The sequence below is a fragment of the Rhineura floridana genome, chromosome 9, assembly GCF_030035675.1.
Source record: "Rhineura floridana isolate rRhiFlo1 chromosome 9, rRhiFlo1.hap2, whole genome shotgun sequence".
Taxonomy (NCBI): Eukaryota; Metazoa; Chordata; class Lepidosauria; order Squamata; family Rhineuridae; genus Rhineura; species Rhineura floridana.
The window spans coordinates 104,829,559-104,843,629 of record NC_084488.1 but is presented as its reverse complement, the minus strand read 5'-3'; the positions used below and the strand labels follow the sequence as shown (position 1 = coordinate 104,843,629).

Genomic DNA, 14,071 nt, shown 5'->3' with positions numbered 1-14,071 from the left:
ATAGTTGCTGGCCCAGTCTGAATACTGCTTGTATAACTAAGCTTCTGTTTGTGTAACAACCTGCACAATAATCACTATTGGTATCTTACCAGTTTCTTGGTAATAAACTACACATTCTTTGATTCTAAGCTTTGCCTGATTGCTGACTCCCTCTGACACAAGTGTAATTAAATTTACCCAGGGGTAGGGGTGGGTGAGAAATTTGATTCAGTTTGCATTTAAAGCCAAATCTATCAAATTTGCACTTTCTGAAACAATATGAGAACTGAAACACAGCCATCCTTTGAAATTAGCACTTACTCAAATTTTGCAATGCAGTTCATCAACCAAACATTGGTTTGCTTATGTTAGGGGAAAATGTGCATGAAAATGAATATGTGAGTGAAAATGATATACAAAACTGCATTTATGTCAAAAAACCGCTTGCAAAAATGTGTGCATTAGTTAAAACTGCCTACAAAAATGTGTCTATTAGGAGAAATTCACACTAAAATGCTTGAGTTTTTTTTTAAATCACGAATTGCTGCAGAAAGGTGAAGAACTGAATTTAAGATTAGATAAATGAGAAACTGAGAGAACTGAAACGGATAGATCTTTCCATCCCTACCAAGGGGACACCATGAATCTGAGCTATAGAACACAAAACATGGGTTCCTCTTGTATATGTGGAACTTAACACATGTGGACAAGATTATGTAGTGACAGTGGAGGCAGGGATGCCAAAGCCAGCAGCGTGCAAGGACATGGTGACTGACTTGATGGTTACCGCTGTACAGAAGCAGCTTGCTGACATCAGCAGGGGCAATCATCCAATCAGCAAAGTTGTGCTTTGCACAGTGCTAGCTTTGGCACCCCCGCAGCTTCCTAAGGTGGGACAAAACCCTCCCCTGTGATTTCCAGGTAGTGACTGCGACTGGTTTCGCTTAGCAACCTCCCCTAAAGATTGTGACTTAGGTCCAGTTCACCCAACACAGATTTAAGGCAGCCCTGCTTGCAACACATGTCAGGTGTCTACATGTCTTCCCTCCTCCCACATTGTCAGTTATGCATTTCCCTTCACAATCATGACTATAAACTTGCTTCCTAGCAAACTTAACATGGCAGAGATTCTTCAAATAATAATTCTGCTCACAACATTATCTAATTTTGACTTTAGGTTTGTTTTCTTTTGAGAAGAGAGTACCATACCTGCATATCCCATGCTCAGCCCTATTACAACTATTTAATTTCCCCCCCATAGGCCTATTATAATTAGCTGTGGTAAGGTATTTGCTCTAGCCCAGGGGTGGGGAGTCTATGTCCCTGCAGATATTTTGGGCTCCAGGTCCCATCAGCCCCAGCCAGCATGGCCAATGGTCAGATGATGGGAAATGCTGTCCAACAAAATCTAGAGTGCATCCCCGTCACCGCTCTAGCCATATATATTTGGCTAGAGCCAGTGTGGTGTAATGGATAGAGTATCGAACTGGGCCCTGGGAGCCCAGGGTTCAAATCCTCACTCGGCCTTAAAGCTCACTGGGTGATCTGGGGCTAGTCAGTCTCTCAGCCTAACCTACCTCACAGGATTGTTGTGAGGATAAAATCAAGAAGGAGAGAACTATGTTTGTATGCTACCTTAAGCTCCTTGGAGGAAAAGTGGGATAGAAATGTAATAATAAAAAGCAAATAAAAATATTTTAACATCACTGATAGTTGGTAGCACATAACTGGGCATGAATAATATGTTTTAAACAAATACATACTGCGTATTCCCGAGTGACCTAGCTAACAAGCTAGGTTAGCACAAAATATACAATTTAATGGCATTTGAAACGGGGTATAAAAATTCTTCCAAAATGGCACCACAGAGCTTCCCAATATAAAAATGAACAGATTGACTTCCTGACTTTGGCTTGTTCCAGTAATCCCACTCTCCTGAGTCTACTTCATGAGCTCTGGCACATCAAGAAAGACATTTCTGTGATGGATCCAGCCCAACCATTTATCAAAACGCTAGCCAAGGACAAATAAAAAAGGAAGACAGGGGGGAAAAACACCTAGAGATAAGAGAAATTTCAAAAATACATTTCCAAGTCCTATATCTAAAGCCCTGCCTACCACAGTGCGCAAGAAACTATAACGCTTAAGGCAACATGAAACAGCTTAATGTAATTTGGGCATCCTTGTGTGAATTATGTTGGGAGTCTGAAGGAGGAGGGGAAGACAGCAAATGAGATACTGCAACATAGCAACTGCTAATAGTCTGTAGATGGAAAGTTGGAAGGCAGCCACGGACAACACAGTTACGTCAACTATTCTTCCGAGCAGGAAATAAAAAGCTCTCCAAAGAGAATATCATTGCCGGGCTGCTGTTTGCCATTTCTCAATGACTTTCTGCCTTAAAAAGCTTAGCTTAAAGGAAAATATGAGCTTAAAAACAGGTGGACCACGCAGGGTGTGTATTGATCACTTTCTCTTGTGATACAGCCCTTGTCTCCTTATGAACCGAAAACAAAGAACCACAACTGTTGGTCATATGAGGATTTATTTTTTTAATTTCCTATATTTTTATCCAACCCTTCCTCCAACAAGTACAAGGTAACGTATGTGAACTTCACTATTTTGTCCTAGTAAGCTTCATGGCTGGTTGGTGACATGCACCGAAATCTGCTCTCTCCAAGTCCGCCCCTCTAGTAACTTGTCTACACATACTGGCTGAGGATGTATATGCATACACCCAAATAACTTGCAGTTTTGCATGTGCAGTATATGCACATGTGGATAAAGATTCCCTTTTGTGCTTTGCTTCATCAATGCATACAGGTACTTGTGTGTTCATTGATAATCCCAGGCAGGTGTGTGTGTGTGTGCGTGTGTGTGTGTGTGTGTGTGTGTGTGTGTGAGAACGAAAAGGCACTGAAAGCTGTGGCAAACTGCAGATGAACCAATTCCAGAATTATTATTATTTTAATTCTCCATGTTAATGGGAAGGAAAGCAGAACAGAACATGGGAAAGTGAGAACCCATGGAGAAGAACTAAGGAAAACTCCTCCGTCCTAATATTTTCAATATTAAATTGCAACAAACAAACAAAAACAACCAATGTGTTTTAAAGAGTTATATTGTGTATTTTTTTTAAAAAAAAGACCCCCCCCCTTACAATAGCTAGATACAAGTGTTCCTAAGTAATAATCACATGTGATATAGGAACATAGGACGGACCCTTATACTGAATGGTCTGTTTAGCTCAGTACTGTCTACACTGACTGGCAGTGGGTCTCCATGGTTTCCGACGGGGGGTATTCCCAGTCCTGCCTAGAGATGCCGAGGACTGGATCTGGGAGTTCTGAGTGCAGAGCATGAGTTCTATCACTGAGTTACGGTCTAAAAACAGGAGAGTGCTATTCTTTGACTCCCCTTTGACTCTCCCCGATCAGATCTCATGGACTTCGCTCCGGTGTAGCCCATCCTCCCCTCATTTAGTTTTCTCTCAGCAGGAAACAGCTCACTGTCATTTTTCACTTGATCTCAGAGAGCAAGTCACGTCCAAAAAAATAATCTTCGCAGAGAACTCCAGTGACTCAAAAAGCTCGTCTCATAGCTTGTGTAGGAGGTGGAGAGAAAAAGTGCTAAATATGCATTCAATCCTGTGAATGCTCTTCACACAACATGCCCTAAAAATATATGCTAATTTACTGAATAAAGAGCTGCACATAGCTGAAGAAATGGTGCCAATCACTTGACGTGCAGCCTCACTTTGAAGGGGCCCTTAGCCCGACATCCCCTATTCTCTCCTGCTCCCATGGTTCAACTCAGCCGCTCTTTCAGTTATGGCTCACCATTTTCAAAGTGAGAAGTGTTAATAGTTTGGACTGTTGGGGTTTTGGCCCAAGATGGACATACACTGGGGGACTGAGACCACTCTGGATCTGAATTGAGCACGTTTTTCTGGTTTCCAGCAGAATCTGACCTCTGTTGAAGCATGTGGTGTGAATGTAAGAAAGGGGGCTTGAGAATGAGATTAGCTAGATGTCAACATGCGTAAAAGCTGATAGTAAAGCAAGAACTATAACAGGGGAGCGCTGTAGCGTTCAGGTCCTACTTGCGGGCTTCCCCTTGGCATCTGGTTGGTCACTGTGAGAACAGTATACTGGACTAGATGGGCCACTGGCCTGATGCAACAATAAGGCTCTTCTTATGTACTTATGTACAGCTTCAGAACCGGACCTTGCATAATTTGGAGTGTATGGAAGAGAGCACTGAATTATTCCTGTAGTATAAAGTGTTTCTTTCTGTTCTTTTTCCACTTATTAAGAAGTAGGACCCAGTCTACATTAGTTTTGACAATGTAGATCAGCTTTCTCCAAGGTGGTGCCCTCCAGATGCTTTGGACTCCAACTCCCATCCTCCCTGGCTATTGGCCATGGTAGCTGGGGCTCATGGAAGTTGTAATCCACAACATTTGGTGGGCACCAGGTCGGGGAAGGCTAGTGTTGATTTTGCAGTGCTTCTTTCTTTACATCTGATCAGCTCTCTAACCCCCCTCCAATCTATACCTATATTTGTACTTTTGCAAACCTTGGGGTCTCCCAAAGCTTGCTGGTACTCTTTTGAGTGCTGCGGTGCCATTTTGGCTGCATAAACGGCGGCACTCTCAGCCTGAACATCCCAAAATACATATTCTAGTGCAGCCTTAAGACTACAGCTCCTACCATCCTTGACAACTGCACATGGTGGCTAGAGCTGCTGGCAGATGGAGTCCAAAATTTCTGGAGGGCACCATGGTGAGGAAAGCTGCCCTTATGCGACAAAAGAACAGAATCCTGGGTGGAGTACGCAAATGATGGGGTGGGCAGGGTTGATTCTCAACATCTTGAGTCATGAAGGGAAGGAGGTGGGTTTAACACCACCATAATGAGTGCATCCCTCATTTTCTATATAAGTGAATGGTTGCCATTCATTCCAGTTTGGAGAAGTACAATGTGCTGTTCTTGGCTACCCTGTTATGGTGAGGGCAAAACCTGGTCTCCATCCCTAACACTGACATGGCTACTACTAGCTGGGCCTCCCCATTTGGCCCACAAGGTTGTTTTGGCCAAGCCACAGACACATGACCTGCAATGTGAAGCAGGTAAAGATGCAGCTGAGCCAAAAGCAGGGTTTACAAGCACCACTGATCAGCAATAGGTGATTGGTGGCACTTGCAAAGGCATGGGGCCTTGCAAATGCCAGTGAGCAGCTTGTCGCTGGCATGGGCAAAGTGCTGTATGGTGTGGACAAAGGAAAATAGATCACCTGACATCATTACAATGGTGGTCAACCCTGCCTATGTCCAACCCTGCCCCATGGGGTGGTGGTGGTGGTGGTGGAAGAGATATGGATCTGGCCAACGGGCCACTTCCTCACTTCTGGATACCATGAAGGTGCATTGCACAGATATTACAGATGCACAACCTTCAAATGCTGTTCCTCCTTGCAGGACTGAGCTAGGGACTTTATGGAAACAGGAATAGCACATTAAAGGGCCCAGGATCTTCCTGCAGCCTCTCCTGTCAGCAGGTAATTGACTCTAGAGAGAAAGTACACAACCACTGCTCACTTCTATATCAATCTACAAAGCATGCTTCAGCCTCCAGAATTGTAAACCTAGTACGTTGACGTATTAGTGGACTTATCAAAGAATGCCCTTCTGTCTCTGTCTACTGAATACCATGATGGGTGGCTCATGGCTGACTCGCCTTTTCAATGACTACCCTTTTAAATCTGTGTGGAGGAGACAGGGAGGGAACAAAATCTTCTGTTATGTCTGGAAATGTATTCATACTTATTCAAGTTCCCTCATCTCTTCTCCTAAAGCAGACGTTCTATACACATTATGTATACTAGAAGCTGATCTGATCTCTGTTTAAATTATGCCTTGAGAGTCCTGGACAATAAAAATGCTGTCTGCTGGGATCTACTACACGACCAAAGAATTAAACTATTATGACAAGGGAGTGCAAAAGCTTTTAGAAATGGATGCATTTATCTTGCATCGTTGAGTCACATCATAAATTCATCCTGACCTGGGTTGAACAAGTATTTAATGGAAGATTAGTATAATCCTTAAACTGGCTGTTCTTTAAATGATAATGAATCAACATCTCTGGGGAAAAAAATCATTTACATTTAAGACCGACTTTATCAGCTATGGAACTAAAGCAACATATACTTTCTATCCTTCCTGACTCCGTTTGTCCTTTTCTCATCTGCACATAGATGTGGAAAGTGACACAGAGATAACATGATAACTAAATGCATTATTTAAAATAACAATTGAAACAACCTTGCAGGGTAGTCCAGTATTTCTATTCCCATATTGCCAATAGGGGGCAAGGAATAAGTCTGAAACAATAGCGGTCTGCCTGAAGCCGTCTTGTGAGTTCATAGCCAAGATAAGACTGGAATGAGGTCTTCCCAGATTACAGCTCAGTCTCTTAACCAGTATGTGTGCAGGATCATCTCTATTCAGTGATAAACCCTGCCTTTATGGGGTTCTTAAACTTAACTTCAGGGTTAACACTTTGAACTGGGCCTGAAAGCAAACTGGCAACCAGTGCAACACCTAGGGTAGCCAAGTGTCCTGCTTCGCAGAAGACAGTCTTCTGTTTGAAGAACTGTCAAGAGGACTGCCCTCTAGTTTGAAGGAGTCATCTATATGAAGGACTGTCCAGTTCCAAGTCTGGTTAAAAGATACAAGAACGATAAGGAGGGAGAGGAGAAGGGGACCTGAAGCTGCCCATTAGCAGTTAGCAAGCTGAGCAGGCACAAAGATCACCTGGTCAAGTCTTCCCCATTATGCTGAAATGTATTATTTAAATTACAGTAATTATTCCTATTTGCAGCTATGCAAATTAGCATATGCAAATTTTATACAAATCTGTGTCCTTTTTTCCAGTGTTGCATTTCCTCTTTTTTTGTGGTGCATCCTTGAAATAGCACAGATGTGACATGATCGGAACACCTTATGATAGATGATAGTCTGGCTCCTGTGGTCAGTTAGGCCTAGTTGTTACTGGGGCAGTAGATCCATGTCTGGGCTATACCACTGCAGATGAAAGCTCATATAATAGAATACTTCCCTTGAAAAAACTATTCCTATATATAGAAGACAGGCATGCCAAGGTGATGAAGGGAGAACCTTTCCCTCTTATATGATAGTTTTCTATGTAGAGGGAATTTTTTAATTTTCCTTTTTAATTATAGGAACCCAGCCCCACTCAGAAATGGTACAGCCCCAATGCAATGAAACAGGCTACAGTGAGAGAGCAATTCACAAACTTACATTGCTGTATTCCCACTTCTTTGCTATACCAACAAAAATATGTTTACAGAGAGCTGTGCAGATAGGCTATTTTTATTCATTCTATCTGAATTCAATAGGAAGAGAAATGCACAGGCAATAAACAGCATTTCTTAACAGCATTTCACTGAATTCCCCAGTGATTCATTCCTTGTTAGTTGTAAATGCTGGAAAATGGTATTAGATAAAGAGCTTAAGCCAAATGCTCAGTAAAGCACCATTCCTCTTACCCTTTTATTAATTAAAAAAAATGGGGAGAAATTGCAGAAAAGCCCTCTACAATATCTTTAGAGAGAAGTGTCTTACAATAAAGCTCTTCTAGAAGACATGAAACTGAAAATGTAGTTCACTAAATGTTTAACTAGATGTTACAAGAGACACAGGGGTACTCACAGCTCTGTCTCTTGACCCCTTCTGTTTTGTAATATAAGGAGGACAGTAATTCAGTGAAAGAGCATCTGCTTTGCATGTAAACGGTTCCAGGTTCAGTTCCCGGCATTTCCAATTAAAAAGGATCAGGAAGCAGGTGGATGGGAAAGATGTCTGCATGAGAGCTGCTGCCAGTCAGAGTTGGCAATATTGGGCCAAATGGACAAACAGCCTGACACAATAAATGACAGCTCTGTAGGTACTTATATTTAAGTAAGCACAGTATGTCAGATTAAGACTGGGAACACTTGGGTTTAAATCCACACTCAGCTATGAAGCTCACTGATGTGATCTGTGGATCAACTGTTATCTCTCAGTCTCACAGATAAAGCTGGTGCTGAGGGGGACAGAAGAGTTGTGTATGCTGCCCAGATCTCCTTGGGTAAAAGGTGAGATATAAAGATGTGATTAATTAAATGAACACATGATCTTATGTCATAGCACTGTGCATTGTGCTGACCCTGGCGGTGAAGGTTGTGGGGTCAGGAAATAGGTGGAGACCGGTGGCTTCAATGTCAGTGGGGCAGCAAATCTGCTCCGGGTTTTAGTGCAAAGTTTCAAGGTGCTGTTCATGGTGCTGACCCTATTTTGGCAATGCGTTTTGGCTCCTTGGACAGCTCCTTGAAACTTTGGACAAAAACACAGAGAGCTTTACTGCTGCACTGATATCAGAGCTACCAGTCTCCACTGGAGGTAATGCATAACACAGTTAAATAAAAGTGGAGCAGGGCAACACATAACAGAATGACATCCCATCATGCATTGCATTTCCCTAGACATTACAATAAAGAGAAGTAATTAAAGAAAAACAGAACACAGGCAGCTAGATAAGCCTTAAAAACAGGGCTGGGGACCTAGTAGCCCTTGAGATGTTGCTGTACCCCCTGATGTTCCAGCCAGCATGGCCAATGGGAAGGGATGAATAGTGTCGTAGGCCAACAACATGTGGAAGGCCACAGATGTTGCATCAAAAGGCATAGAAGAGCCACAGAAAAATATCAGCATTAAAGCCACCCCTTGCAAATATATATCAGCTAAATTAACCTGTTTGTCCAGTTGGTCCTTCTTGACAAAGCCAGTGGCTGCAGCAATATTTCCAGCACCTTCCACCGTCTTCTGTGCCACAGCCGTCACTCCAGTCACGACAGCTCCCCCCACGTTTGACACTTGCTCTTTAGTTTTCTCGGCCACTGTGAAAAAGGCAAAAAGCGAGTAAGGGACAAGGTAAATTTTACTCAAGTCCTTAGTTTCAGCATCATATGAAAAAGTGCCGGCTTTGAGTGAGCCTTCTTTCAGAGTGACTGAACAGAAAATAAAGGGTTTTCCAGCAGACTCTGTGGCCTGTGGCACTTTCCCATAGTAGAGTAGTAGAGAAGTGCAACCTTGTTGGCCTGAACACACTGCCACCTTTCCTGGTGGAGCATGAGGTAAAAGGTGGAATAGTAGGTGCGGTTAGAGGCAATGATCACCATCTTCCTCCCTTTGGAGTTCTACAAAGGCAATACTGAGACTAAGGCTCCATCACACTATACATTTAAAGCTACCGCTTTATACTTCATACAGCTTCAAACAGTCATGGTTTCCCCCCAAGTATCCTGGGAATCTAGCTTCTTAATGCTGAACGTGAGGAAGAGGAGCGAGGCATGAGGAGCTCAGGGCAGTGCGGGCACAACAGCAGGAGTGTCAGATTGGCTCTGTGCCCACACCGTGCTGAGCTCCCTGTATCTCAGTTGTCTCCCTCTCAGTAAGCAGCAGCAACCATCAGGTGATCGGGAGATTTATCATGGATTTAGAAACAGAAATGCAATGATGGGCTTACCTGTTGTGACCCCATGAACAACTCCTTCCTTGGTCTTCGAACCTAAAAAAGGAGAAGAAAAATGGGACTCAGTAAAACAGTTCTCAGCAAACCCAGGCAGAGAAGCACAGAGTTTCAGGCCCACCTCACTCCCTCAAGGAATAGCAAGTTTCTGAGGCAACCTTTTTAAAGGGCCAGTGTTCTTGCAAAAAAGTGTTGGAGACATTTGGTGTCTTGTTGTAACAAAGTGCTCTGCACATGTTGAGCCACAGGGGGACACGTGCTGGTTCATATCCACATTTACTTGGGAGCAAGTCCCATTTTACTCAGTGAAATATACTTCTGAGCAGAAATGCATCAGCTCACATTGTCAGTCCTTCAAATTAGCAGCAAATCCGCCTTCCTACCCCGAAAAGACTGCTTCTTCCATGAGCTGTAAACAAATCAAGTCCTTCAAATCCGCTTTCTGGCCAAACTGGAAAACTGTTTCCTTTGGTTCCCACTCAGGGAGGAAGGATGGGGCCTGCACTCTAAGCTGAACTCAATGGACCAATAACCAACATTGGTGCTATTTGATGGCCATATCACTAAACTGGACAGCATGGGGCTGATAAGTCTAGATATCCAGTGAAAACAGTGTTAAGCACTTCCTCCTGCCCCAAGTGGTGAGACGATCCAGGCACAGCAATCACCAAGGTTTGTTCCATCTTTAGCACTCTGTCCTTTAGAGCATTGTTCTCCAACCTTGGGTTCCCAGACGTTGTTGGACTACAACTCCCATCATCCACTGCCACTTAGCCAATGATCATAGAGGATGAGAATTGTAGTCCAGCAACATCTGGGGACCCAAGGTTGAAGAACAGTGCTTTAGAGGAAAGAGAACACTAGAAATTTACAGCATTTTTATTATGTTTAGCTTATTTACAAATAAACAAGACAAGCATAATTGGAGACAAGCAGCCATGTGTACCCCCACCCCACAGCAGTAAATCCACTACCTCACATCTGATCCCCAGAGAGAGGGATCCTCCACCCTAAGGTGCTTCCAGTCTTCAGTTTCTGTCTCAAAACACCAGAGAGGTCTCTGTAAATGCCCCAAGCATTTAGCTCCCATTGGGAAAGCATCAACCACTCACACAGAGTCATTAAACAAGCAATCTTCCTAACAAAGGAATGGCTGGCAACCAGATATGACAGTAGCATGCAGCTGTAATGACAGTATAAAAGGAACTATGTTAGGGTGTTTTCAGATATCAGAAACAGGTTGGCAACAATCAGAGTTGGATTTTCAGCAGAAAAGGTAATTGTGTTTAAAAGGGGGGGGAATAAAGGCTGGCATTTTGATGCCAACAACAGCAAGCTGTGAAAAACTTAGAACTTAGTTTTATAGTTTTAAGTGGCTATCAATAACTGAAGTCTGGCTGAAGTATGATGAAGACTGTATGGCTTGTATTCCATGCTAGTCCTACTTTGAGTAGACCAATTAAAATTAATAGTTTTAATTCCAATGGGTCCACTCTGAGTAGGACTTGATCAAACACAACTCTATGCATTCCATATCATGAGCATGTAATCTAGAAAAGACTGAGAATATGTGGGCTAAGAAGCAACTAGAGGCTCTGGTGTTTTATGCCGAGATATCATTCTCCACACTGAGGATAACTTCTGGAATGGTTTCCATGGTAAGGGGCCAATTCTTCAGAAGTCTTATTTTAAAAATAGCATTTTGCAGATTCAAGACTCATGGGCAGCAGCAGACAGTGTGGTGGGGCTCACCATTCACCTGACCTCTGCCTGGCTGAGTCGCTGCAGCATACAAGGATAGAGAAGAAGAGGAGGAGAAGACATTGATGCAATGCAAGGCAAACCAGCCAGCAGGAGCACCAGAGTTCAAGTGAGCAGCACCATCCCACCATGCTGTGTGCTGCTGTTTACTAGTCCGCCGATACACCTTGGGGTTTGGAGAGCATGGTACAACACCATTGACATATAAAGCTGCTTTATATTAGATCAGACTACTGTTCCATCCAGCCCAGTATTGTCTACTCTGATTGTCAGCAGCTCTCTGTTTGAGGCAGAGATCCTTGCCATCATCTATCGGATTGTTTCAACCACAGATGCCATGGGGCCTTCTGTATGTAAACCATGTGCATCACCAGCTATGGTCCCTCCTTCTCCCACTATCTATTAAATATATATCAGGTGTGGGGAACTTTTGACCCTCCAGATGTTGGTGAACTACAACTCCTATCTTCCCTGGCCATTGGTCATGCTTGCTATGGCTGATGGGAGTTGTAGTCTTGCAACACCTGGAGGGGCAAACGTTCCCCACTCCTGGCCTTTATCATAACTACAGGGCAGAGCCATGTGCTTACCACTTTGTGCACCCAAACCCTTGGCAAAAATGAAAATGTAGAAATGACTCTAGCATCTGCAAAATGTAGAGAAAAAGCAGTATGTGAATCTCTTGTGAATCAGCCACAAGAGATGCAGTTATAATTCCAGGTATAAGCTCCTGGCAGAGCAATCTTTACAATTCATTACTGGCAGAAGCATGCCTTATATCATTTTATACCTTTCCAGTTGAGAACAAGAAGTACAAGAAATTATTTTCTAAACAGCATCCATATAATATTTTGCACCTGGACTGAAGAGGCTGGCATTGGCTATGGTTGCACATCGCAGTAAGCCATAAACCATGGCTTACTGGGGACAAGCATATCATGACCACCTTGCTGTCCCTGTTTCACATTGGGAGGAAACAAATCACAATTAGGGATGTCAGAGAATTCTGACAAAAATAGAAAAGTAAACAGAAATTGCTGTAATTCACATGTTCATCTGTGACCAGGAATGGAAATCAGTCAAGCAAATGTGATCAGTATTCATTCACATTGTTGTTGTTTTTAAGTCTGCAACTGGTATGTAATTAATGACTGATTTTTTACATTGTTTCGTAGTTTCCTTTACACTGAAATGAAGTTAGGTAAGTTATGGAAATAGTTGTGTAACTTATGTAGCTTAAGTTAAATAGTGAATAGCAATATGTATTTGGCAGAAACCCAACTGCAGTGGAATAGAAACAGTGCTGATGAGGGGAATATAGGTCAGAATGGAAATCCCTGCCTTGTTGCCATCCCTAAGAACATAAGAAGAGCCTGCTGGATCAGGCTAGTGGCCCATCTAGTCCAGCATCCTCTTCTCATAGTGGCCAACCAAATGCCCATGGGAAGCCCACAAGCAGGACCTGATCACAACAGGACTCTCCCCTCCTGCAGTTTCCAGCAACTGGTATTCAGAAGCATACTGCATCCAACAAACATTCCTACTTACGATTGCATCCAAACCAGGGATTGTGACTTCTTTCAAGCAGCAAACCACAATTTGTACTCACAATTAGTCTTTGATGTAGGTGAAACAATGCTAAACCAGGAATCGTATTTGCTTCCCCCTCAAATGAGCCAGAAGGAGCAATATGGAGGTGATTTGCTTGTGCATGATAAGCTTTATGGCTTACTGTGATGTACGAACGTGACCAGCCTATACATATTAATTGCCCCTATGTGCCAGAGACAGTCCTTGTAAATCGCTGTTCCTACTTTATCCCTGTTTATGACTTTGGGGATGCCTTTACATTTTTCAACAAAGTCTTGTAACACTTTAAAGACCAACATATTTGTTATGACATGTGCCTTCATAGACTATAGAGTCCATCAGATACATGAAGTGGTATCCCTAGTCAGCAGGCATACATGCATACATACATACATATATACGTAAGTATGGGTGTAGAGGAAAATGATGAAGTGGATCAAGTCCACAAAAGCATATGCCATAATTATTTGTTCGTTTTTCAAGTTCTACAAGGCTCTTTTGTTATTTTTGCTGCAACAGATACCCCTCCATAACATAGGAAGCTGCCTTATATTGAGTCAGACCTCTGGTCCATCTAGCTCAGTACTGTCTACACTGACTGGCGGTGGCTTGCCAACATTTCAGGCAGCAGTCTCTCCCCGCTCTACCTGAAGATGCTGGGGATTGAACTTGGGACCTTCTGCATGCACAGCAGATGCTTCACCACTGACCTACAGCCCTTCCTCTATATGAGTTGAATATTTTTGTTACTGGAAGTTGCTGAATTGGCTATTTTTCAAGTATCATTCCCTTCCCACAGTCTGTAATTATTAAATCTCTGCAGGGGAGGGGATGCATCTTGTCTCTAATGGCATGCACATTAATATAAGTGTGCAAAGAAGAACTTAAGATGAACCCTACTTGATCAGATCAAAGGTTTAACTAGTCCAGCATTTCCCAACTAGTGGGCCACCAGATGTTGTTGGACCACAATTCCCATCTTTCCTGACCATTGGCAATGCTGGCTGAGGCTGATGGGAGTTGTGGTCCAACAACATCTGGTGGCCCACTAGTTGGGAAAGGCTGAACTAATCCAATATCCTGTCGTCGTCCCCCCGGATAGTTAACAAGATGCCTATAGAAAGTCCATGAAGCAGGACATGAAGGCA

General features: G+C 43.1%; 1 protein-coding gene across 1 annotated transcript in view; it reads right to left on the bottom strand.

Moving 5' to 3' along the window:
* The window catches only part of SNCA (synuclein alpha), a 75,081-nt gene that overhangs the window by 34,716 nt on the left and 26,294 nt on the right, over positions 1-14,071 (bottom strand). Inside the window, exons 3-4 of the mRNA XM_061584709.1 lie at positions 9,570-9,611; positions 8,795-8,940 (exon numbers count right to left, since the gene is read on the bottom strand). Of these exons, the coding sequence (XP_061440693.1) occupies positions 8,795-8,940; positions 9,570-9,611 (188 nt within the window). The remainder of the gene's footprint in view (positions 1-8,794; positions 8,941-9,569; positions 9,612-14,071) is intronic.